This window comes from Pyxicephalus adspersus, chromosome 5 (genome assembly GCF_032062135.1).
Source record: "Pyxicephalus adspersus chromosome 5, UCB_Pads_2.0, whole genome shotgun sequence".
Classification (NCBI taxonomy): domain Eukaryota; kingdom Metazoa; phylum Chordata; class Amphibia; order Anura; family Pyxicephalidae; genus Pyxicephalus; species Pyxicephalus adspersus.
In genome coordinates this window covers 67,500,800-67,525,689 of record NC_092862.1, presented here as the reverse complement: position 1 = coordinate 67,525,689, position 24,890 = coordinate 67,500,800, and the positions used below count along the sequence as shown (strand labels likewise).

At 37.5% G+C, this 24,890-nt stretch overlaps 1 protein-coding gene across 6 annotated transcripts; it reads right to left on the bottom strand.

The window, feature by feature from the left end:
- Positions 1–24,484, bottom strand: RNF152 (ring finger protein 152). Of its 6 annotated transcripts, none has more exons than XM_072411831.1 (2): positions 24,240–24,484; positions 1–4,096 (listed from the first exon to the last, which is right to left on the bottom strand). In XM_072411831.1, exon 2 carries the CDS (start codon positions 3,979–3,981, stop codon positions 3,370–3,372), a length of 612 nt encoding a protein of 203 aa, XP_072267932.1. In that variant the 5' UTR covers positions 3,982–4,096; positions 24,240–24,484; the 3' UTR covers positions 1–3,369. The 6 variants fall into 6 exon arrangements, with proteins under 6 accessions (XP_072267932.1, XP_072267931.1, XP_072267935.1 ...); XM_072411830.1 differs by having other exon boundaries at positions 24,285–24,484; XM_072411834.1 differs by having other exon boundaries at positions 1–4,087; positions 24,285–24,484.
- Positions 24,485–24,890: the final 406 nt, after the last annotated feature.

The window sequence follows — 24,890 nt, the reverse complement described above, 5'->3', positions numbered from 1 at the left end:
TACAAGCTAAATGGAAGAATTTATTAACAAATAACAGGTGAACAAAACAATGTTTATCTGAGCATACCCTGAAACATATACAAAAGCTCTACATGCGTAATTAATAGAGGTTAGCCTCTAGCACAACGCTTGAAAAATGAACACGTGCTATAGAGCAAACTGTATGGCATTACACAACGTCAACACTCTTTGTCTTGCAGTTTGCGCTAGATCACTATTCATTCCTTTAAATAAGGTTTTATTTTTACAGAGTTATTTCACATCAAGCAGTTTTTCAAAAGTATAAAGAAATTTACAGAAGCCTGCAAATGGAAGGTTTTTGTTAGACTGGCTGGTTGAATATGGTCACAATTTAATATATGGTGACCATTTAAAAAAAGAACAAAAACAAACAAACAATACACAGAGACCTACCTGTAAAGAAAAAAAAAGTAATAATTACCTGCCCCCGCTAAAACTGCTGATCCTGGAGAGGTATCTTTCAAGTAGATGCTTCAGCCTTCATGTCACTTCTGAGTAAGTCAGCTTTCCCAATCCTTTCTGAGCTCCATGGTACCTTCCACTGATACCTGCGTCACTAATGTGCTCTCTAGTGACTTCAAGGTTGGTGGATGAAGCCAAAGAGATCATGAGACCAGGCATCCATCACCCCCAGAAGTGGTGGAAGATTTTTAGTAAGTTGATCCCATCATCATGACAATAAAGGTCAGATATCTATATAGTCTCTAAGATATTGAACAAATACATAACTCAGTGTTACTGAGTTAATACAGCATAAAGAAACACATATGGATCACAATATACTAGAAAAATATTATAATCAGCAAAAAAGAGGTAGTAGCAGTATCCTTAAAGGAACCCACTGGATAAAAATATGGCAGCTTACTAAGTTGGCAACATTTAAGAGTAAAGCAATGATGTAAATGAGAACCCTAAAGCCTGTACCTTCAAAATCAAACCACCAATATCCATAAATTGTACTGTAATTGGTTCGTTTTAGGAGGACTGCAACCACTACCACAACTGCCCCTATTTCCTTGTCTTTCAACATTGATTTTAAGTGACTGAAACTCAGTAGAAGACATTTTCAGTTTAGTTCACCAAGGTAGAGTTGTTAATGACATTTGATTAGAAAACTATTTTTAAAAAAATCTAAATGTGCTCAGACATTTTACAATTTCCTAGATCTAATAATTATTTCTGCAATGGGCAACATCCCACACCATTCTTTTATCATTCTCTAAGGGATAAGCTGGCACCAGGGCTGTCTGTAGGTAGTTAAACTGAGCCTTCCTGGCCCATTACAATAACCTAAAATGGTTATAAAAAGTGTCCAAAGACTGGTGATATTAAATAATTATCTTTATGGCAAAAAAAGGTTTATTCTACAAGACAGCCTTTAGGCAGCTTGGACCCTACATTTACAGCAAGTTTACAGGACATAACTTGCACAGGGTTGATTTGCATGCAGCTCCGACTCCATGGCCCTGCGCCAAACATTGCACTGTAGGGATGCAGGGGACTGTGGGGAGGTGGGATTGTTTGTACTCTGTTCCTAAGCACAAGCCAGGAGTCATTTCTTGGGCCGTGGGAGAACGCAGGGAAATTTAGCAAATAAGCAATTCAGAGAAATTTAGAAATTTGGGTGTTAAAGTAAATTTGTTTCCTTCCCCAATACAGAAAGCCTTAGCTGAAAGATGCACCTTTAGTATTGCACTACAATGGCATATGCCCCACAAATCTTTCTTAGAACTCTTAGAAAAACACAGCACCAGAAATCTTTTATTTTACAGGCTTCTTAGGAATCTTAGTTGAGTTTATTGTAAGAAAATGTAATACTGTGTTTACACTTAAATGAACTCTATACAAGGCAAATACATATGCGACCGTATGTTCAATTACTCTAACATCTTAAGTATTTACAGAAGAATAGATGCTTGCGTAAATTAATAAAAAAGCAACAGTAAATATGATACACTTATGAAAAGATTGGCACATTTTGTTACAGCTGTAAATATTCTGAAATAATCAAATGTGGCAGATTTAAAAAAATGAAAAATGTAATGTTGACAGATCTTCTTGTATTTTTTAACCCACAACTTTAATCATATTTTATCGATGGACTAACTTCACAAGGACAATGGCATACAAAATAAAAGCATAATAATTACTAATCATCCACCCACAAACTATCATCTTGTTTTTTTGCCATTACATTTCAAAACTATAACCTTTGATACCCATCACACATTTCTTTTAACGGTCAGATGGGTTTTAAAGGTAAAATAGAGAGGCAAAAGACATCCAAAAATGTTTAATACATATATATTGGCTTAGGAATGTGAAATTTTACAAAATTAAAATTAACTATTATCATGGAATGAAGGTTCAGAAGGAGAGGAAGCCAATCCTGCAGTGATAAGGTTAGGAAATACCACTAGAGTGGTTGCCGAGCCTCTCCTATAATCATGGAATGCATTTTTTGAAAAAAATAAAAAGTTTTACATTTTTACAACAGAATATTACATCATTCTGATTCACTGAATATGGACTTTATATTTCTTAGCCTTCTTGCCAATTAATACGAAGTGCAATGGTCCACCAAGCATAATACTTCAGTATATTGTTACTATCATCTTTATTGCACGAAGATTTGTTTTCTTCATCCCTGATCATCATGTGTTAGACATGTACCACCATGCTTTATTTGCACCACACAGATAAGCCTAAACCCTTCACCTTACATATAGTACATTCAGCCTCATCTGTTATATAGGCACCTGAAATGCAGGATATTGATAATAGGTGACAATCAATAGAAGGTAGTACAATATTCAATGTACCATAAAACATTATGTTTTTATAACAGCCATGTCAGTAAAAGGAGACCTGAGATGTATGCAGATACATATTATTGATGTACTAAGTAAAATAACAGATTGTTTTGATATCTGCTTGGTTCCAATTATTTTGCCATCATTATCTCTATTTTTTTTTCCATTTTACCATATTACTAGAGATTTGCTAATCATTTATGTTGAACTAAATCTCAAGAAAAAAAAGCTGCTTCTTCAATGTCTGTTGGATATGTCCATACCACAATGAGCTAAGAAGTCATTGTACTAACCTACAGTCAAATGTACCACACAAAGTCCTGTTTAAGAAGGAATGATGACTGTGCATGCAATCTTCATTAACTCTAACCAGACTGTTAGAGGGGAAAGCTGGGGCATCTCGTTCTTGTGCCCCAAAACTCCAGAAGTTACAAGTTCCCACCCTTGTTGATATTTGTTTCATAATACAATGCTCCTGTGTGTGTTTGCTTCAATTTTAATATATATGTGGCAGAAAGCATACGAAGAAATCATTTCAACCACATGAAATGACAGTGAAGCGCTTAGAGATACAAGACATGTTGTGCAGGACAATTCCAAGAAGAAAGACCAAAACACAAGCTACCAAAATGACAGTGCAAACTCCAGACCAGGTGGAACTTTTCACTACACCCCTTCTTTCATGTTCCTCCTCTGCAATATCCTGTGCCAATGTTCCTTGCAGGGGTTGCTGTTCCATTGGCATGGTCACCACTGTGACTGGTTTTTGCTGATTTGCTGGAAGTAATCTGCAACCTATATCACCAGGCAACAGAGCCCTTTCTTTGGTGACAGGAAGTGGCCACATATAGCATCCATTACTTGGCAATTTAATAAAGACTGGGGTGTTTTCTGAAGTGTGCGGAATTGCAATGACTGCAACTACATCTGGATCATCAGGTAGTTGTGACACCGAATATCCAGGAGGTAACCTTGTAACACCTCGGCACCAAGGACATCTAAGGTCTTTCTGGCTAGCCCTCATTTGCTGCAGGCAAACTGAACAGCAAGTATGCTTACAATCAAGTAATTTTGGCCTTCTTCGAGGACTATAATAATTAAAACAAATTTGGCACTCTAACAAGGAATCCTGGGACAGAGTTTCCATGGTTGACTTGGCTTTATTCCTCAGCGTATTAGGATTACGTGAAAAATCGTGCTTTCACTAAGACACTTTGCACTTATGTTAAGGGATCACGTGAGACATTCAAAATCTTCAGAATCTAGAAGAAAGCACAAACAAATAAAGTTAGTATTTTGTTTCAGGTTTATATTTTACAGTAACTCATCTGATTGATCAATCCTTGTATCTTCCGTTATACCAAAAGCTGTTTCAGCACTGATAATCAGTAAAAAAAAATCTAGAATACTAGTAGCAGCACTCTTAGGGCTCCATTTATAAAACAGGGAATCCGACATTCCCTCAAAAATTCCCAGGATGAGAATCAACTACTACAATTAAGACACATGGACCTGGATGATTCTCCACCAGGGAATGTTTGGGGGAATGTCGGATTCCTTGCTTTATAGAGTGCTAAGTATTCATTTTACTTTAGAAATTCATGTCCTTCTTTTTCCCCGTATGGGATACTGCCGCTCCAGCCAAACACTGCTAACAATTTAATTTGATGGCATTACATACTCCAGATCATGAATAGCAACAAATACAAACAAATCATTACTTTCATCCTTTGAATATCATGGGTGCAACGTGGTTCACTTGCATTTACCCTAAAAATTGGTAGGTATTTTGCTGCATCCTAAAGAGGATCTAACCTGGAAGAAGGCAAGATTAAAAGGTAGTAAAGTTTTGGAATCATTGCATCTAAGGCTTTGTACACATGTAAGATGGTTCTCCGATAATCGGCTAAGGGTTCTTTTGGGATGAGAATCTGGTTTGTGTGCCACACACGTCGTCTGTAAGACCGTTCTGGTGGATCCACGGATGACCAACGAGGAACGATCGTAATGAAAGTGAAAGGGAAAGAGCACAGTGGGGTGCTGCTCCGTCGTTCTTCACTCTTCATAGAGCAGAGCAGTGCTGTATGTACAGCACTCGTTCATGCCTCGTGCAGTCACTTGTCATTGGAAAAGATTGTGAAAGAACCTTTCCAACGACAAACATTGCACATGTGTACGTAGGCCTAGTCTATCATTTCCTTGGTTTACTATTCTTTACAAATATTTTCAATTAGGTTTTGAGACAACAATAAAGAAAAAAAGAAGGACAATTATAACAAAGATATAACATTATAGTACAAAAGGAGGTATGTTCATTTCTGAGGGATTCAATGAATCTCTGAAGCCTAATAAAACAGAATATCACCAGCAAGTTCTGTGCCTCTGCCCCTGGGTTTTCTCCTAGCTTGAAATGTCAAGTGTAACTACTTCCATCCACATGAAATACAAAGCACTGAGTATTTGAACTGCTACCTTGTGATTTCAAGAAAATTCAAATGATTTAACATGAACTGGTTATTGTTTAGTGGTGATATTTTTCCACATAACATTATTCTCTTGAGTAACTGCACACAAGCACCCTGCAGTCAACATCTCTTTGTTTGCAGTAATGGATTTATAAACACAAAGGAAAATCAGTCATATAGATCTGTAATTGCGTGCCATAACACATAGCCAGAGATATACAGGAAACATCTGGGGCAAGGTTTACTTGCACATCTTGTAAGGCAGAAACATTTGGCTCTAGAAGGAATCTAAACCTCTTTATCTCAGTTTTAGATAATGAACTTACAAGAAAATATCAAAGCTCAGAATAGTAATGCTCAAGAAGAGGAAGATGCTGTTTTTGCACACTACTCTAAATCAGTCTCTATTTTAAGGTGGAAATTCAACTAAGAACTGTAAAACATTCTAAGCAGGCAAACTAGGTATTGTAGAAGAGACATAACTGTCCGTTTGCAATCTTGACTTGTTATCTTCTCTGTAAACTATTATGAAATCCAAACTTTTACTATTGTCATCAGTTCATATGCCAGACTACTGCCAAAAAGGAGAAGGACCCGCTAGGGGGTGCACTGGCCAGAGCTGCGGACCATGTCCCACCCATGGACACAACCCACCCACTCTCCCATCATGACGTCACTATAGGGGAAGTTTTTTTCCCTTTTGAGTGACACACGGCACATGACACATGGACATGCGGGGTCCGTATTCTGTGCATTTAGTGGTCTGTAGGTCCGAAAAGGTTGGCAACTACTGACCTAAAGGTTTGTAAGGAATTGCTATGTTAATTTTAAAGTGACCGGGGGTGTCTCTCTAGTTTGAAGTATGGTGCTGAATGTGCCCTGCCTCACGTATGATGTCTCGGCAAATACACCAGCTTGATGTTCAGGTGTTGCAAGCATGCATGGGCAAAAGTGAGATGGCACATATAACACTCTCCCAAGATGGGTGAAGCAACTACACTGCTTGTGTGCAATCCAACTGAAACCTTTGGTGTAGAACTTTTGCTTCTTTCCTGCACGCTTTACAGATGTATGAAAAGTGAGGACAAATAATTGTTAGATTTGGGGACATAATATAGGAAGAATATTTAAAGGGATACTGTAGTAAAATTGTTGATTAGCTCATTATAGTGATGGCAATGACTATTTTCATATTTTCTTTATTTGACAACAACATTACTCTTTTCTTCTTCCTCTTTTTTTATGCAGAATGATTTATCCCATTTTACGTTTTTTGAATATTAAACGAATGCTTGCTGAAGTACACTCCCAGAACCCTGCCAGCATATGGATCAGTTACACAACCTATGGGAAAATTATATTTCTTAGTAGTTTCCTCTATTGAGCAGTCAGTGTGCTATAAAATTGTCCAGGGCTTGTGACTCTAAATCTGTAATACTGGAAAAACTCATTTCCATACTAGAATAACTTTCTTGTTTGATCACTGACTATTCACATTCATTCTCTCTGTTAATTAGCTGGTTGACAGAATTTATAGGCAGAGGGTCAACTTTCAAAACACCATTTATTACAACCGAACATAAAAACGGATACAGAACATGCACATCAAGACTTAATTAAATATCAAAAGCAGTTATAAAAATGGCATGATACATGTATGCAGAATTCTAAATACCAAGTGAGCAAACCAACCATGATAAATGTTATGAAAAGAGTAATTTAAACAACAAATCTAGAGTTTAAGTTTGTTCTAATAAAGTTTCAGATTGCAGGTATAGAGCATTTATGAGGCTAAGAGGCCAGAGAAATCAGATTTATTTGAATTTACTTTTTTTTTCCCCTGGCATAGTGATTAACTACAGTTGTCATATAAACACTATAGGAAAAAAACAAAAAAAAACTCCAAACATAAGAAAGTGGACATTCCTTTTTTATTGGTATATTAGAAATTATATAAACAAAATCGCATAGAAGGTATAAACCATCCCTGAAACTTGAGTAGCTGCAAGACAATCTGTAGTCTATACAGGCATCTTGCAAAAGACTTTCCATTAAAATGAGTGGAGACTATAGTAGGCATGCTTCCGTACAACATTTAGGAATACTAAAGATTTTATCCAAAGGTTGTACAGCACCAGGTGGTTAAAGAACTCTGGACAGGGTAATAGTGAACAAGTGAACAAATGTTGTTCCAGTTAAGAATCCTGGTAAATTAAGTGAACTTCCCCTAATGTTTTCTGGAGAAAATACTTTTGTTTCTTGTTAGAGCTCTTTAAAATAGACTTGTTTCCAGATGTTGCATACTCTGAACAAGCACTTTGAAACGAGTCCTCATTTACCTCTGTAGCGTAGGCATTGTGGTGAAATTCACCTTTAACATTCACAACAGAGGCACAGAAATCCTATCTATTCCCATTACAGTATCTGACAGCCCTAATAAAACAAACAGCAGGTGTTTAGAAACTGTTGGACACTGACTAGAACCAACTTTTGATTGTGATATTTGCAAATAAATTACTAAATTGTACAAGAAGCCAGAAATATCAGACATTACTGCAATGTATGCGCTGGTCCCCCAACATTAGATATCTTGTACGGTAGATCAGTATATGACCAATGCGTGCATTGCACAGAAACACAAAGACCTAGTGATGATGTTGTTGGGTGCAAAATAAGGCATGTAAAGAAAACAAAGGTTTAATTGGTAATAGGGGGCTAAAAGAAGGAGGATCCAGCAAGTACTTCCCAATTAGGAAAGAATGTGACTAGTTTCCTTCCTTCCATGTTACAATGCTGGGGTATAGTGATTTGTTAAATCAGGCATCCAATGCTGTTCCATGGGGGAAGGCAAGAGTTCCTAGCTCTGTGCAAGTCCAGATATGGGGCTTGTACAGGATTACGTCTCCAATAAAAGGGCATGAGATAATGCACGTTGTATGATCTGCATAGCCTAATAGGAGCAAAAACTCATTCACTGTTTCTACAATGTCCCTAACTCATTGTCTCCAACAGGAAGACATCTATCTACCACTGGTGGGGGATATTCTTCAGCACTTCCACCAGCAAGGCAGCATTGTCTCTCTTTTGGCCAACGAGTGATACCTTAAAAACCAGTACGTGCTTTTCTTTGGAAAGGTAAGTTGTTACAGGATTGCTAGTAGTGGCACAGGGGGTTGCAGAGTTAGAGTGCCTGTAGGTGCCCTCTTCATGTCTGCCCTTATAAACTTCCTAGCTGGGCATTAGACAATATCCTCTCCCAGAGCACAGCAAAAGAACCCAGTCATAAAAAATCTTTTTTTTCTGTCCCAATTTAAAGTAGTAGGCAGCTAGTTAAGTTACATGGTGGGTTAGCTTCTGAGGGTCTATGCTGATGTCTGATGTGAATGTAGGATTCTGATGTAAAGAGGGGCTACGGACACTAGCCAATGCAGCAAAATGCAAAAGGAAACTAACAATCTTGCTGAAAAGGTTCCACAACACTGATTTTCACTATTTGTTAAATAACATACTGTAAAATGAATTTCCTTCACCATCCAGAAATTCTTACTCAGCACAACAGAGAAATAAGACTAGAGTTTAACATAAGTGTGTCAGATATTTTTTGAACAGTTACAAGACTGTCAATGTTATACCAAAGAGTTACTTATTAGATTGAAGCAGACATTACTTTTTGACAGGGTATTGTTATTAAGAAAAAAATCATTGCCATTTTATAGAACATGAACTATAAATTAGTTTCCCAGCAAATTCTGTTTGTTATACGGAGAAAATGCAACAGACTAGTGTTATAAGTACTAGTACACTATTAATGCATTATTTTTTAGTGAATTAAAATGTATGATACACACAGAGCTAAGCAAATAAAATAGAATATCTGAAAGGAAAACCTAATAATGCACTGAACGGCTTTTATGGTACAACAATATCATTAATAGATCAATAAAGAATTTTCAGTTGTGTTCCAAGGTGCATAAACGTGTGGTGGATTGGACAACCAAAGAATGTCAACGTGCAAGAGTATTAATGTAGCAATTCTCAAGTATAAAAATTATATATAAGTAAATTATAGATCCAAGGTACTTAAAGAAAGTGATGATTCAGGATCCCACCGCGACTACTGAGAATGCCCAAACTGCACTACACTACAGTGAAAGAGCTACAGAGCAATTAATTATTTGATATAACGTGAGCCTATGCCACAATCCTTGTACCCATCAGACTCCTAAAAACCTAAGCACTTCATATTTTTTAAAAATGACATTTTTGCACACTTTAGGAACACTTTGAAACAAACGTAAAATAGAAATTCGATAAAATAGTCAGGGACTGAACACAGTGATCTGGAGTAAGTAATATACTTGAGTACGGGGTCATTAGTGTATGAAACCCAGAAGTACAGGGGTTAGGAGTATGTAACACATTATGTGCAGGGGTTGGATGTGTGTATCAAATATAATGCATGGGTTCCGAGGTATGTAAGGCACACAGTGCAGAAGTCAGGGACATGTAATGCACATAGTGGAGGGTATGTAACAGAGAGTGCAGCGATCAGGAAGTATGTCCTTGACTTTAACTAAATATATATTTCCTCTCTATGCCAATGTTTTCCCCCAGGTAAAACTCCCCCTTCATCTAAGCATAAACTTCCTTAGTTTTCCTTGTATTCCTTGTCCCCTCAACACATACTACTAACATCCTCCAAGAGTTGTGATTCCATAACTTCTGCCAGGGGTTGCAACATAACACAATTGCAAGCTTACATAAATAAAAGATAGGGAAAATATTTCCAATATGTTGTAAGCAACAGAATTTTGTAGCAAATAAAAAATATATAGCATATAGCTATTTATTCCATGGCTATGTTGTATTTTCCAGAAATACATTCTATGGTTAAACAAAATAAGAACATAATTGTGTTATAACTGCTCTATTGTCAACAGCTGCATATAACAAAGTCATTCCTACTAAACAAAAACATACAGTTAATGTAGAATTTAGAAACTCTTTGGATTACAAAGTATTCATGGCTGGAATACATATTTCAACAGAGATATGTCTTATAAATATATATATATATATATATATATATATATATATATATATATACACATACACATACACACACACACATACACACACACACATATATATATATATATATATATATATATATATATACATACATATATAAATATAAATATAAATATATATATTGTATGCTTTAGTGTCCTACCTAAAAATATACCCACAGGTATACTAAAACAGACATCTCTAATATATCAATCAGGTATTTCAGATACTCTAGTGTAACATGAAAGATGTGGGGCACGTAGGTCTGGAATATCAGGAACAATAATAATCAATCATTTTTTTTTTATTCTGGTAGAATGAAGAACAGTTAATAATAAGCTTTTACTGTTGACTTCATTTGCTTGCCTTGTGTTACACAAATCTCAGGGGGTCAGTCACAATCAGCAATATAAACCTGGCTAAATCCTTCCCATTAGTTTAAAAGTGAAAAATAAGTTTGTGACTATGTCCAACTTTAACAATGTAGAGCTACCATATCAGGAGAATTGGATCTGACAGCAAAACAAGAAAAAAAAACTTGGTTTGGTCCTATTACATGCATATGCAATACATTCATCATTTTTCTAGGCATGCTCCTTTCTTTGGTCTAGATCAGGAGTCAGCAACCGGCCGCAGAGAAGGGGGAATCTACCCTGGAATTAAATCTACCAGGGGGAGTGTACAAATTGGGCGTGTACAATGACGTTATCCTCAGGAAAGTTTCACAGCTGTGCTTATGTATGAATGCTGCATCTCATGTTCTGCAGCCTTACATCCCAGTACAAACCTCCATATCTCCTAAACAGTATGTCCTACCAACTTAACATTTTTGGGGTACACAGGGGACCCTCATAGCTAGTAGTGCATCTCCAAATGCATCTCCCCACCCTTAACAACTTTCAAAATATTGGGGTCATAATTATAAAAAAAAATCAAAATTGAACATTTGGGCTGATGTTTTAAAAGTAAGTGTCTAGAAGCCCGAATTAAACATACATATTATGGACCCCCGGGGCGACTTACATAGCAAAGAGCAAACCCCAAATTTTTACCTACCTGTCACAAAACTAGAAATGTCATACTACACTACCCTCTCCCCTGTACAAAACCAAAAATGTAGGTGCAAGTGGGGGACACCTGTGGCTAACAGCCCCTTAAATTTCATCATTAGGCCATTGTCAGAACATAAAGAACTCTGCCCATCAAAAAAATCTACCCTGTTACACATTTCTGGAGGCTTCTAGCACCTCAACCCCAATTTCTCTGAAACAGGGCTACAGGTGAACAAATCTAGAGTATTCTGTTGTTGTAACAGGTAAAATTAAAAAAAGATTAAAACTTTTGAAAGTTTATAAGCTGTGTTATGGTTTGGGGCTCCAGACTATTTTTCTTTAGTGGAAGACAGGGAAAAATGGCTCTTGGTTGTCGACCCCTGGTCTAGATACTATGTGCATGGGCCTCTTCCCTAAAAGCGGCCTTCTTCACAATGACTGTCCTCACATGTGTCTGTTTTAAAACAACATTCCTTATCTGACACCCTATCTTACCATAGCACTAAAGTGCATTTATCAAACAATAGTTTTGATAGTATCTGGGTAATGTTTGGAGGGTAGGTATTAAAAAATGATGGAACTTGTTCGATTTTTAAACCTGCACTGGATCCAATCATTCTCTTGACTACATGAAATAGAAGATTTATCCGTGAAGACTTTTTATTACAAAACCTGCTCTGGCTTTAATCCTACCATTATACTTCTATCAGTGGGGTTCCTCGTTTTTGCCCCTGTAGTCTCCTACCTGCAGGTCTCTACCACTCATGACACCTCATTCACAGTTTCAATGTCTTGGCTCACTTTTCACATTTTCGTGAAACCTTCTCTACATATAGACTTTCCATCATGATTTAGCAGCATTTATTGTTCTGGCCCTTGCAGTCTCCTACTCCTGTTCTCTACCAGGTGGCTCTACAGTTATGAAAAAAATTTCTACATTAAAGTAAATGCAGAATATATCCAGACAGGATGCACAATGTGAATTACAAGTTTTATAAGGTCCCAGTTTATACAACAATATCTGGAACATAATACATTTCTCTTTATAAATTGCTAATGTAACTAATTGATTGGTAAGGTTTATTGCACTATGCACTTGGCTCATTGCTCAGTTTTTGAAATAAGCCAGAGTCTATTGTTTTCAATTAGTCTGATAAGACTAACAGACCTAAAATAGGAAACAAGGACAGTAAAAAAAAAAACAATCACAAAGCAACATTAACAGGAAAAATGCATAATTTGGATAATGCCAAATATTGTTGATCCACATACTTTTAATAGTTTCATAAAAATTTAAAACAGAAACATCTTTTAAAACAGGAATACACAGTTCCGAAAAGGTGCAAGCCTTTTTTAATACCTTCATATTGCAATATATCTAACCACTTGCTAAAAGTACTTGAATAAGCAAAAGCTACAAGGAGAATTATTAGGTAGCTAAAACATGCTACTAAAAATGCTAGTAATTAATCATTAGGTATAGCAAATCATCATTACACAAAATGACTCCAATGATTTCTTATGGAGAAAGCTAGACAAGTGGCATGGAGTAGAAATCATTCACAAATGTTCATACTGCTGTATTTGAGAAGTTTTTACTGGTCCAGCAGGCCTGAAGCAACGGGATAGGCGAAGGGCCTCATGACAGGGGGAGTATTGAAGGCCGAATAAGAGGGGTGAAAAGTTCAAGAGGAGCCATGTGGAAGTGAAGGAGAAAAATGCGAAGTAAGAGAAGGGGGGTTAAAAGTTCAAAAGAAAAAAAACTGGAGGGTTGAGAAGGTGAAGACACATCGTGCAAGGATGTTAAGAAAGAGGTTATTAGTTCAAAAAAAAAAAAAAACAAGAAGAATATAAGAAAAAGGATTGGAGGATAGGGTGAAGGGGTGGTTAGAGTCATGGGTTTAAAAAGCAGGGTTTTCTGGGGTGGGAGCAGAACCTTGAAAATTTTGCTGTTGAACTGCATTCCCACCCTCCCTCCCTATTGTAAGGAAGGTGTAGGGTTATTGTCACAGCAGCAGGGCCGGGGCAGGTTTTTTGTTGTTCGGGTCCATGGAAGTTAGGGGGGGGATAATGTAAATATAGAGGAGATGGGGACACGAAAAAGTTTTGGTTTGGGACAGTAAGGTTGGCCTTGCATGACACTTGGTTGTTGTGGAGGCTAAGTTGGAGTATGGGGATCCGCTAATTGTCCCCGAGGCGGGGTATGAGCGCCTGGGGGCCTGGCAGGGGATCGGTGACAGCTGGATTACTAAGGAAGATTGGTGACTTTCATGGACCTGTATGAAGAATTGTTCCTGTTAACTCTAAAAATATGGTTACTACAAAAGGTTGTTGTGTTAAAAAACATGGTGTTAATAAAGGGGGCTGCTGTGGCCAATTATTTCTACCAAAGAATGTGTAATGGTTTTTTCTTTTCTTTGTTGTGAGCGGTTTTGGGGAATGGCGTGAATTAATTGGTTATGGCAGAAGAGGACTTCTCATGCTGTACCCTGGTCATGCATTGTACATAAGTATGGACATAGCATAAAACCACATCACCTGGTGTGCAGAAAAAGGGCAAATAAAATCAAATTTAAATATTAACTAAACAAATAAAACCGAAACTACTGTCCCTTAATAATTAATCTTCAGTACTAGAATTATAGGAACTGTACAATGCACATACAATAACAATAAAAAAAAAAAAAAAACACAAATTGAAACTATGCCAGCAAAAAAACTACATCCAGTGTTAAGAAGAATTTAAAAATGAGAACACTCACAAAAATGCCCAAGACGATACTCCTGAACTTGCCTAAAAATAGCAATGAAGTGGGGATTCAATGAGCTCCATTTTTAAAACAGGGAATCTAACATTCCCTCAAACATTCCCTTGTGGGAATCAATTACAGCCATTTAAACACATGGACCTGGAAGATTCCAATGAGGGAATGTTGGATTCCCTATTTTATAAATAGAGCCCATGAGTTTCTGCCAAAAAAGCAATACATAATGACAAATGCCAGTAACCATCTATAATTCCTTTTTCTCAAGAAAAAGCAGATGTATGTTCTATTTAAAACGCTCATCAGAAATGAAGATAAATGTACAGAGGTGCTGGAACTTGAATGTTAAATTTTAATGTTCACTGATGAATTATAATCCTTAAGGATCATTAATGCTCATGCTAATCAGGTCACCCTATGGGCCTGATTTATTAAAGCTCTTCAATACTGGAGAAAATACACTTTCATCAGTGAACCTAGGTGATCCAACAAACCTCTCCAAATCCGTCCAGGTATGCTGGATCACCCAGGTTCACTGATGAAAGTGTGTCTTCTCCAGTTTCGAAGAGCTTTATTAAATCAGGCTCTATGTAGGGGTCTGTAATCTCAGAATACAAAACAGTCGCCAACAAAGCATTTGGTACCACACTAATTTTCAGGAGCCCAAAAGGGCTGCTGTGCATTAACCTATTTGGCAGACATTTGTTTTCTAAAAAAGGCACAAGTGAACACTATTCTGGCTCCTGGGTATATAAACAAGTCCTAAAATGGTGCATTTTTATTAAAAAAAATTTAAAAATGTTATTGTACTCTCTTCCACCGCCACTGCCAAGATTCCTAATCCTGAAAATGTTTTAGGCCGTTCACAGCAAATTGAGCCATATGCGGAGATATTTATAATGCTTTGAAAAGGAGTGTGGAGAGTGACTCTCAAAGCATGGAGGGGATTATTAATAATACATGCACACAAAAACAAAAGTGCTGACTATAGCAACAAATATAATATCAGGGAAATTTTTTTCACAGCTATAGCAAATTCACTAGTGGAACATGATGTAACTGTAACTTTGTAACTGTGCAAATATCAGGGCTTTGTGATTCCTAAAACAGTTTTTTCTTTTTGTGAGAAGCTGTGATGGCAGAGGCACAAGCAGGTTTCACATCGTTGGAGTTACGGGCCGTAATGAAGTTTTTGTTTCTCCAGGGAAAGTCAGCAAAGGACATTCACACTGAGATGTCACAAACACTGGGGGAGAGGTGTCCTTCCATTCCCTGGAGAAACAAAAACTTTATGACGGCCCATAACTCCAATGATGTGAAGCTTGTGCCTCTGCCATCACAACTCACTAAAAGAAATTTTCTTTTCTTTATTTTCTATTTCATTTGGAAGGGCGCAAAGCCAGGAACTTCTCAGCACCTCTAGTACAGTATATATCCTGACTTCCTCTATGCCTCCTGAAAAGTGAATAAATGAAAAGAACTTTACCCTTTATTCCTTCATGTCATCGAGTAAAGCAATGAAAGTATGAACGGGGACAAAGAACTAGGTTATAAATATTTGGATTGGAATGATTATTTCCAACTTTGTTTAGTATCACACATTTCCCATATTGAGCAATTGTTATTCAGACTTTATACTTGGCAAACAATGTAAGTTTAAAAAATCTTTAAAAAAGAAATAACCATACCAACTGTGAAGCATTGATGAAGCTGAGCTAAGTTGAGTTATGTTTTAGGTCTGCTTAACTGTGTCCTGATCAGGAACAAAAATTAAATCCTAAAACATCAAATCAAGACATTCTGTGGCAAATACTGCCTTAGGCGAGAAAGTTCTGTCTGCCACATAGGTCATGGATCCTGTAACAAGACAACTAAAAATACAAAGCTAAACCCACCTCAGAATGGCTATGTACAAAACATTGAGCAATTCTGAGGTGGCCTTGTATGAGCTCTGGTTTTAATATTATTGATTATCTTCAGAAAGATCTGAAAGTGTCAACTTAAAAAAACTCCCTTGAAACCCAACACGGAAGGAGCAGTTTGGTAGGTCTAACTACCTGTTGACAGAAGCAGAGGTCTCACTAACAGGTACAGGATTTGTTTGTTTACAGTGATTGCCTCTGGAGGCTGTGCAACAAATTATATTAAGGCAGCCTTTCTCAACCCAATTGCCCAGGAGAAATACTTGAATAAACTTCTAGGTCTTGAGAAACTCTTTAAATCCATTCCCTTGGGGTCAATAGGAAAATAATAGTCTCTTAAATTAGTGGCAATTGTAAAGAATACTCCCTGTAGTGATGGATAGAATAACACCTTCAGAAACACCAAAAACCATCATTGTCATGCAGCTGTCTTTACCTTACCAGAACTTTGCAGTCACCATCAAATAGGCGGTCAATCAGCCACCAACCCCTAGCAACCTCTGGCAGAACCCTGTTTGTGAATCACTGGGTTAAGAGTTCTAATTATTTTGGTTTATGGCATTTTCATTTGTGTTAACATTTGAAATTTTTTTTTGGATCTAATGTCTGATTTTTGGTATATATAGAAAAAGCAATGAGAAGTGCCAATTATTTTTGTCATTTTAAATTTTGGGTTTTTCTTTTTTGTGGAAGGGTAGCTACCGATTTGTCCACATTTGTGTGTGGTGTGTTGGACACCATTTTTAGAACTAGTGACAGACTATAGGCCTGATTTATTAAAGCTCTCCAAGGCTGGAGAGGATACACTTTCATCAGAGAAGCTGGGTGATCCCGCAAACCTGGAATTAGTTAGCAAATGTTTTCAATCCTGGACCAGATCCATTTTAGGTTTGCTGGATTACCCAGCTTCATTGATGAGAGTGTATTCTCTCCAGCCTTGGAAAACTTTAAAAAATCAGGGCCTATATTTCAAGCCTTTTATCATTTTTTGGGCTAATCCTAGCTAAAAAAGATAATGCACTGAATGTATACAGTCTCCCATACAGCAGTCAGTCATTTCTAAAATGTTTTTGTTATTTTTGTAATCATATATGAAAATATATATGCATGCCTATACTATATTATATAACCAAAAATAACACTCTAGAAACAAAATTTTTAGAGGGTTTGTGTACTCAGCTTTCTATCCTAAAGTGAGACTCAGTATAAAAATTTTAAAAATGTGAAGAGGCAAGCTTTTTATTGCATATTATGCCACCATGCAATAAAAAATTATTTGCAGACCTGGAATGGATTGCTTTAAAGCCGTTTGCTATTTGCTAGCAAATGTTTTGAATCCTGGACCAGATCCAATCCGGGTTTGCTGGATCACCCAGCTTCACTGATGAAAGTGGATTCTCTCCTGCCTTGGAGAGCTTTAATAAATCAGGGCCTATGGGTGGATTTACCAAATAAGTAGAGTGATAGCATTGAGGTGCTGGGGGGGATCTTTCAGGTCAGCTGTGAGGTCATACAGACAGGCACAGTGGGAACCAGACGGTGCATTTCATACTGCAAGCATCTCCTTAGGAACACACATCATGTACCCTAAAATGTATTCCGCATTACAGCTACATGAATGCAATACTTATATACGCAATACTTATATACACAAACAAACAATTACCACTGATCAACGATTATGCACAACTATATTTGAACGATTGTATTTTGCACAATTCTGTACATGCTGTAACGATACGAACGTTCAAATATAATCCACCAATAGTGTACACACGCTAGATACAATCGTTTGAACAATGCAGGGAGTGACATGTAAAGGAGAAAGTGTATTGCAGAAACATGCACGATCACTGAAGACCGTACACACGATAGATAGTGACCGATCGTCGGCCAATCAGATCTGCCGTGATGGTCGTTCATTTCCAACAACAATCCTTGTTCGTCGGTCACCTTTTTTGTGAACAATTTTGGGCCGATTGGTCGTTCGTTACCAACGATAATTATTGGAAGTGTGTACGCAGCTTTAGATGGGAACCCTTTCCAAAAATTTTAGCAAGCAGTTGCAAAGTGGTTGAAAGAGATCTTAGGGTCAGCAGAAGACTCATGTACCATTGTAACATTCGGCAATAAAACTGCAAGCACACCACAACTGCTTACTAGAGAATTACAGCAGAAGCTCATGGATGCAAGTCAATAATTCTGTCTCACCACCTCCGAATGGGAACTGTCAACTGTCCATCTGCAGTTATGTACACAGGGGTACCCGGTTGCTTTTTTTTATTATTGTTTATTTTTTGTGAGGAAACAAAAACAAACAATAGCATACATAAAATTATACAGACCTAAAGTTAAAAAGTACAATAGTTACAGAGCTTCTTTTTCAGAAACAACAAATAACTTTGAAAAAGTTTAGAGAAAAAACAGGGGTAAATTAGATCTCAATCCAAGGGTCATTAGGTAACATCGGAGAGCATACATGTCTGATCAAATGAGGATACAATGAGTTCTTTGGTAATCCCAGGTAAGGTTGCCATGTAAGACTCCCCTACTGCAAAGAAGGGGTCAGCCTTCAGTTCTTCATCCAAAGATGCTTTTACCCAGTCCATTTAAAATACATGTTGTAATTTCTCCAAGAAAAGACCTAGGGTGGGAGGGTCCTGACTTATCCACTTGTGCAATATTGACTTTTTGGCCACCTGTGATATAATTGACAAAAGTTTCACATTTCCTTTGGCAATACATATTCCCTGAAAAGACAGAGTTCCAAACATGGCCTAGGTTGGGGTTAGTGGTAAATAGTTTACCAAATAACGTAAAGCTTATGATACTACCAGCCTCCAGAAACATTTGATCTTGGGGCATTTCCATACCATGTGAAATAGATCAGCTTCATAGTCAAGTACTGGGGGGATACAAGTCACCATCTAATAGGAGCAGAGGGGAGAGATATATGGACCATGGAAAAGTTTCTGTCATCTCTCTATACAATGAGGACGTAGCCACTCTCCATGCTTTTCTAAAGTGTCATCAGGAGTTCTATTCGGAAAGTGTTTAGCCCATCTACTCTATGGGCAGTCTGTACCTTTCATACACATCTGCTATTGCCTATCTTCCTGAGTTTGGTGCTGACAACAGCTTATCTAGCGGGTTATCCCAATCTCTGGCTGAAAAACCATGGACAATGGTTGTCACCTAGGTTCTGATCTGAAGATAAATAAAGATTTCTGCCCCCCAAGAATAGGTACAATGTGGATGGGAAATTGTTTTTTTAGTTCAACTGTTTACAAAACATTTACCTCTCAAAGACAGAGATCTTGGCTGGCACTATCAGATGGCCAACGTAACATAGCTAGGAAGTCTGGGTTCCCCCACAATGGTAACAAGAGAGAGGAGTGGCTATTGAGTTGGAACCAATTTTTAGTTTTATGTCATACATACCAGCAAGAGTACAAAAGGAGATTTTCAAGGAATTGTAGAACATAAATTAAAATAAGATGGGGTAACAGTTGTTGATCCAAGTCTGAGTTACCACCCCAAATAAAGGATCTAAAAATTTTGCAAAGATTCTGTAATACTTTAAGCTTCAGGATAATAGATAACATTTATAAGGTGTAATAAATTTTGGTAAACACAATCATTCTGATGAGGCTTATTCAACCAAGACATGGAACTGTTAAATGAGACATTTCAAAAGCTGATTTTTCACGGATATAGGAGGGAGAGCATACAACCAGTAAGAAGGGTACAAACTCCTCGAAATAAGCTTGATACAAAAAAAATAAATAAAAAGTGAAAGTTTCCTAACATGGGACAACATTAGAGCCTAACTACTAGAGACTGGCAAGAATCCGTTGTGATTGCTAAAAGTCTAGAGTCCTGTTTGCTAAGGAAATCATAACCAGTTGAAACGGAAGCAAAATGACCTTTTAGAGTGTTCCTGTTACATACATAATGTTGTCTGTGTTCATGGCAATAGAACAAAATGGATAGCATGTGTGTATGCATATTGGTAGAACCCCATATGTCTTTTATTGTTTTCCTGTAACTGTAAATAGTATGTACTTGCATCATTTTTTATTAAAAGAACAATAATTTACTACTAGCTGAGTGCCTTGGACTTGCAAGATTTCGGATAAACAGTTAGCCGAGAAAGAAAAAAATCAGAGCAAATGGAGCTCCTGGCTGGGATTTGCATAGAATTTGTAGTGAAATCCAATTGGAACTGATCCGTTTTTACAGTGTAGCCTACTGCTTTTGCTAAGTGAAATTGTGTTTAAACTGTTCAGGAAATGCCAAAGAGCTCTGAACTACTTCAGCAGCATGTTTCAAAGGTATTGCCTATTTCATACTCCTCTAATACTAAAGCACCCAACCCAGGCCCAATGGCAGGTGATTTTCCAAAGACATAAAAAGCAGAGGCTGACTCACCCCCTTACCTATAAATAAAATATCACTTTTGGGTAGACTGGCCTTTTAACATTCTTATTGTACATGTAAATACATGTAATACATGCATTTTATTATTCTCTATTTGAGCTCCGTATAGCCATCATTTGGCCTGAAATATGTTAAGGTTAGTGTCTGGGGCTAAGGATATCAATCTTTACAGAAGTACTCCCTTAAGATATAAATCTAAAAAATATCTGCCAACAGAAACAGCAGTCGTACATGTCAGTAGGTTGCACTGTGGCTTGCGTCACTAAGTAGAGAACTATATGTCGTATTACAAATGCGCTGTACTCAAACAACATGGAAAGTACTGATATTTTTCTATAGAAGGTAATTCTAAGTATTAAGCTCAATGTTTACACAAAACAGCTGACAGTCTAAACAAATGGAACATGGCATGCTTTTTTCCAGACACACCCAAGTCTACATGAAATGTATTTACTGATAATATCGATGTTGTTCCCATAATTAACAATGACATTTAGTAAATCAGCCTGATTATGTACTTATGTAGAAAGCAATAGGAACAGTCGCACTAGCCAGCTGAAAAAAAAAATATTTATCCTGACAATGAAACAACTCTGGAACTGCAAATTGTAACCTATACGTATAAGTAAATGCTTCAGAAAAAAAACATTCTCATAGTGTTTGGTGGATATTCACACAAGAACACGAGGAAGTCTAGGTTACTAAATGTCATAATTGATTAATTCACCTGCATTCCTGAGAGGTAATCCCCAAAATTACTCGGGGAATGCCTTTGCTGGCCTCTCCTCCCTGGACTGGCTGTGATGTTGACACTCTTTGTTCAATATTTTGAGTCACTAACACAGTGGCTAACATTTCTAACCTCCATACTTATTCCAGGTCAGTGATTTGAGGCATGGAATGTAGTGGCCCAACACCCCAGCCATCAGGTGGTCAGCAATGGCAGCCCCATGTGTCCCTTATGACTGGTTTACTATAGACCGGTGAATTAAAACTTTATCTGCCACAGGGAAACAATAGCAGGAAAGTGACTCATTTTATTTTAGAGTGCCCCAGAAGCAACCAAAGGCATTACAATATCCCAATACAAACTATAACTAGAAAATCTGAGACTGGCTTTATATTTTTCTCATTTGTCTTTCACCCTGAATTGGTTGATGAGACCAAGCGCCACACTGATAAGCCAATCAGAAGTAACAAGGGCCAGCACCAACCTTCCAAATTAAGTCAGTGTTTGCATATTAGAGTGCCCTAGGCTTAAGTGCTTTAAAGTACCTTCCCATAAAAAAAGCAAAACATATATGTTACAGTAAACATTTTACTCCATGTATGGCGCAATTTATTCCATTCCTTTAAGCAAAACAGTAATCTGGTAAAAATACCACAGGAATTAAAAGCAAATGTGCACTGGCCATATGAGCTGCCATTGCTGATCTATTAAAAATGTAATTCTTATCTGGTAGGCTGATTCACCGATTTCAATACTTTCTAAATCACTGGCCCTGAACAAGTGTCCAGATCATGAGTTCTAATCTCACATTTATTTCCCATTCATTCAGCTGCCAGTTGTATAGAACGTACTCTAGCCAGCGAGAGCCAGGCAACTGCATTTTCAGAAGGTAAGCAATTGTCACCTACATCTTTATCTCAGTACACACTTCCTTTAATTAAACTTTCTTCTTTGATACAACATATTTCAATCCCATATTTACACTACGTATCCTAATCATTCTTCAAGAAGTGCATATCAGACCCCATGAGGAGACCTGTAACTATTCAGATAAATACAAAATAAAAAGATAATAAAGTATATAGCTTCATATTGCTTCTTAGTATATTTTTGACTGCCCTAAGATCAGAACTCACTGCTTATATTGCATAGGAGTCTCTGCAGCTGACTTAGCAAAATTAATTGCACATTTCTACATCCTATTTCACAAACCAGCAGCATTTAAATAATCCCTGTGTCAATTAAGCAGACCTGTACGTCAGATGTAGCTAATGATCCACCACCAATACATATTTTGGCACTACATAGTAGTTGAATGGAGGAGAACAATGCATTCATAGCTATTCTTGCAAGAATTCTCTACTGAATAATATTATTTATTATTAGTTAGTTGAAGCTGTGCATTACTGTTATTTGTTTATAAACACTTGACAAGATTAGGAAAGTGTGATGCAGAACTCCATGGATTAGTTATAACAAGTATGTTTTGTTTCTTCAGTCTTCTTAGTACTGCAGTTTAGTAGTACATACAGAATATCTGGCATGGTGAACAAATTAGCACTATATACTAAGGTGTCAGCCTTGGCAGAGATGCTGGTGCCAACTGGTAATTAAATCAGATTTACCCATAGATAACCTTAGGGAAATTGAATAACAGGTATCACTACAGGTTAAAGTTAAAGTAACCCATGGAAAAGCGTATTAAGTCAATCTGAGCGTTGTTCATACACACCTCTGTATGCAGCAGATGGAAAATGCACAGATAATTTCATGCATAGCAAACAGACCCTGTGATGTTTTCCAGATGTGTGCAGCACAGGATTGCCTTTTTCCAAATTCCCAGCCAAATCCCACATTCTTTAACTATGAGATCATGCATAGACTCGCTCTCTCTCCCGTGTTTTAAGTAAAACACCCAGCCTTATAGGAAAACATACAAAAGAGAATTAAACACCACTGAGGTTTCTTTGTTTCTAATAAACACAGCAAATGATCCCATCTTCCAGATGATGCAGCAATGTAGCCATGCAGGATACTGATCTAGAAGGACATTCCTTGAAGGGTCTGGCTGCCTAGGCATTGTTTCCCAGGGATTTTCAATAGACAGTACCTGCTTGTGTCCATGCTCCCCAGCTCCTGCATGATGATATCAGCTGCCAGTGTTCAGGGTTGTGCAGGCAGGAGGAGACAAGCAGGAAGCAGTAAGAGTGCTTTGTTCTGCTTGCAGTGAATCAGACAGCAAACCCAATCACAACATCCTCCCCACTATTCACCCTCTTTACTCTGAAAGTGATCCCAACCTTATTGAAAATGCAGCAATGCTATGCCCAGCTTTTATTCAGCTGCCTATTAGCAAACATTAGCACTCTGACTGTGACTTAAACATATAAAGTCTGTTTTACAGGCTGATTGTGTTTAATGGGAGTAGAACACAAAGAATACAGCAAGCCCATTCAGGATTATGCTGCAGAGGTAGCATTGTATAGCTCCATTCTGCACAGGGGATAGGCAATCTGAACAGCATGTAATAGAGGAGCCCATGATAACCTATAACTGACAATGCAGGAGGGCTGTCAGCATGAGTACAGATAAATGCCTTACACTTTCCTAGTGCTCTATTATATGATTGTGATGACATCTGTAGCAGACTGAACAAACTCATGTATGATGATTTCTATACAGAAGACATTACATCTGCTTTACACTACTAAACACTGCAAATCCCAGAGGTGCAGAAGTCCTGGCTAGTTTATAGAAAGCAACTGGCTGCCAGTCCCTGCAAGGTGACAAGGTGCCAGCTACTGGATGGCAATGACTTACAAGTCTCTGCAGGGAAATATCCATTAGTGCATGTTAGACAATCCACTGCAAATCCCAAAACAAGGGTCCTGATGCCAGCCAAAGGTAACATGCAAATCAGCGATCTACTGGGATGCAAATCGTAATACAGACATAGTATACCTGTGCAGGGGGTGCTGTGATGACAGGTGATGGGGAGACACTCACCTGATATTGGGGATCCCTGGCTGCTGCTCCCCAATACTGCACAGCACTCCACACACTGACAGCTCGCAGCTTTGTGTCTGGGCTGATCCCTTCTTCTCATGCTACAGATAAAGGAGAGGAAGGGGTGTAGCTTTATTTCCCTTCTTCTGAACTTCTGCCAGTTACACACAAGTACATTTTACCTTGATAATCTCCTAGCTGTATGGAGACCTGGTTCATCTGCTACAAGTGGGTGGAATCAGTGAATTCATCAACCACACCCAAAAGAGCAGAAAAACACAATTCCTATTAGAAATACTTCCCCAGCAACATCACATACACTTAAACTTGCATGCATGCTTAGAAATAATTTGCATAGTTTACAGATATAGTTCTTAGGTAGCTACAAACTACTTTACTAGGTACACCCGGTCATTAAAGTGGACATTCCTTAACTGAGCACACATAAATACCAGACATGTCAGCAACAGAGAAATCTTTCACACAAATATGTAAACTGAAATGAGAGTCTTTAGAAAGTTATTTATTTTGGTCTCTCTAGGTTCATATATATATATATATATATATATATATATATATATATGTATACTTATATTTACACACATA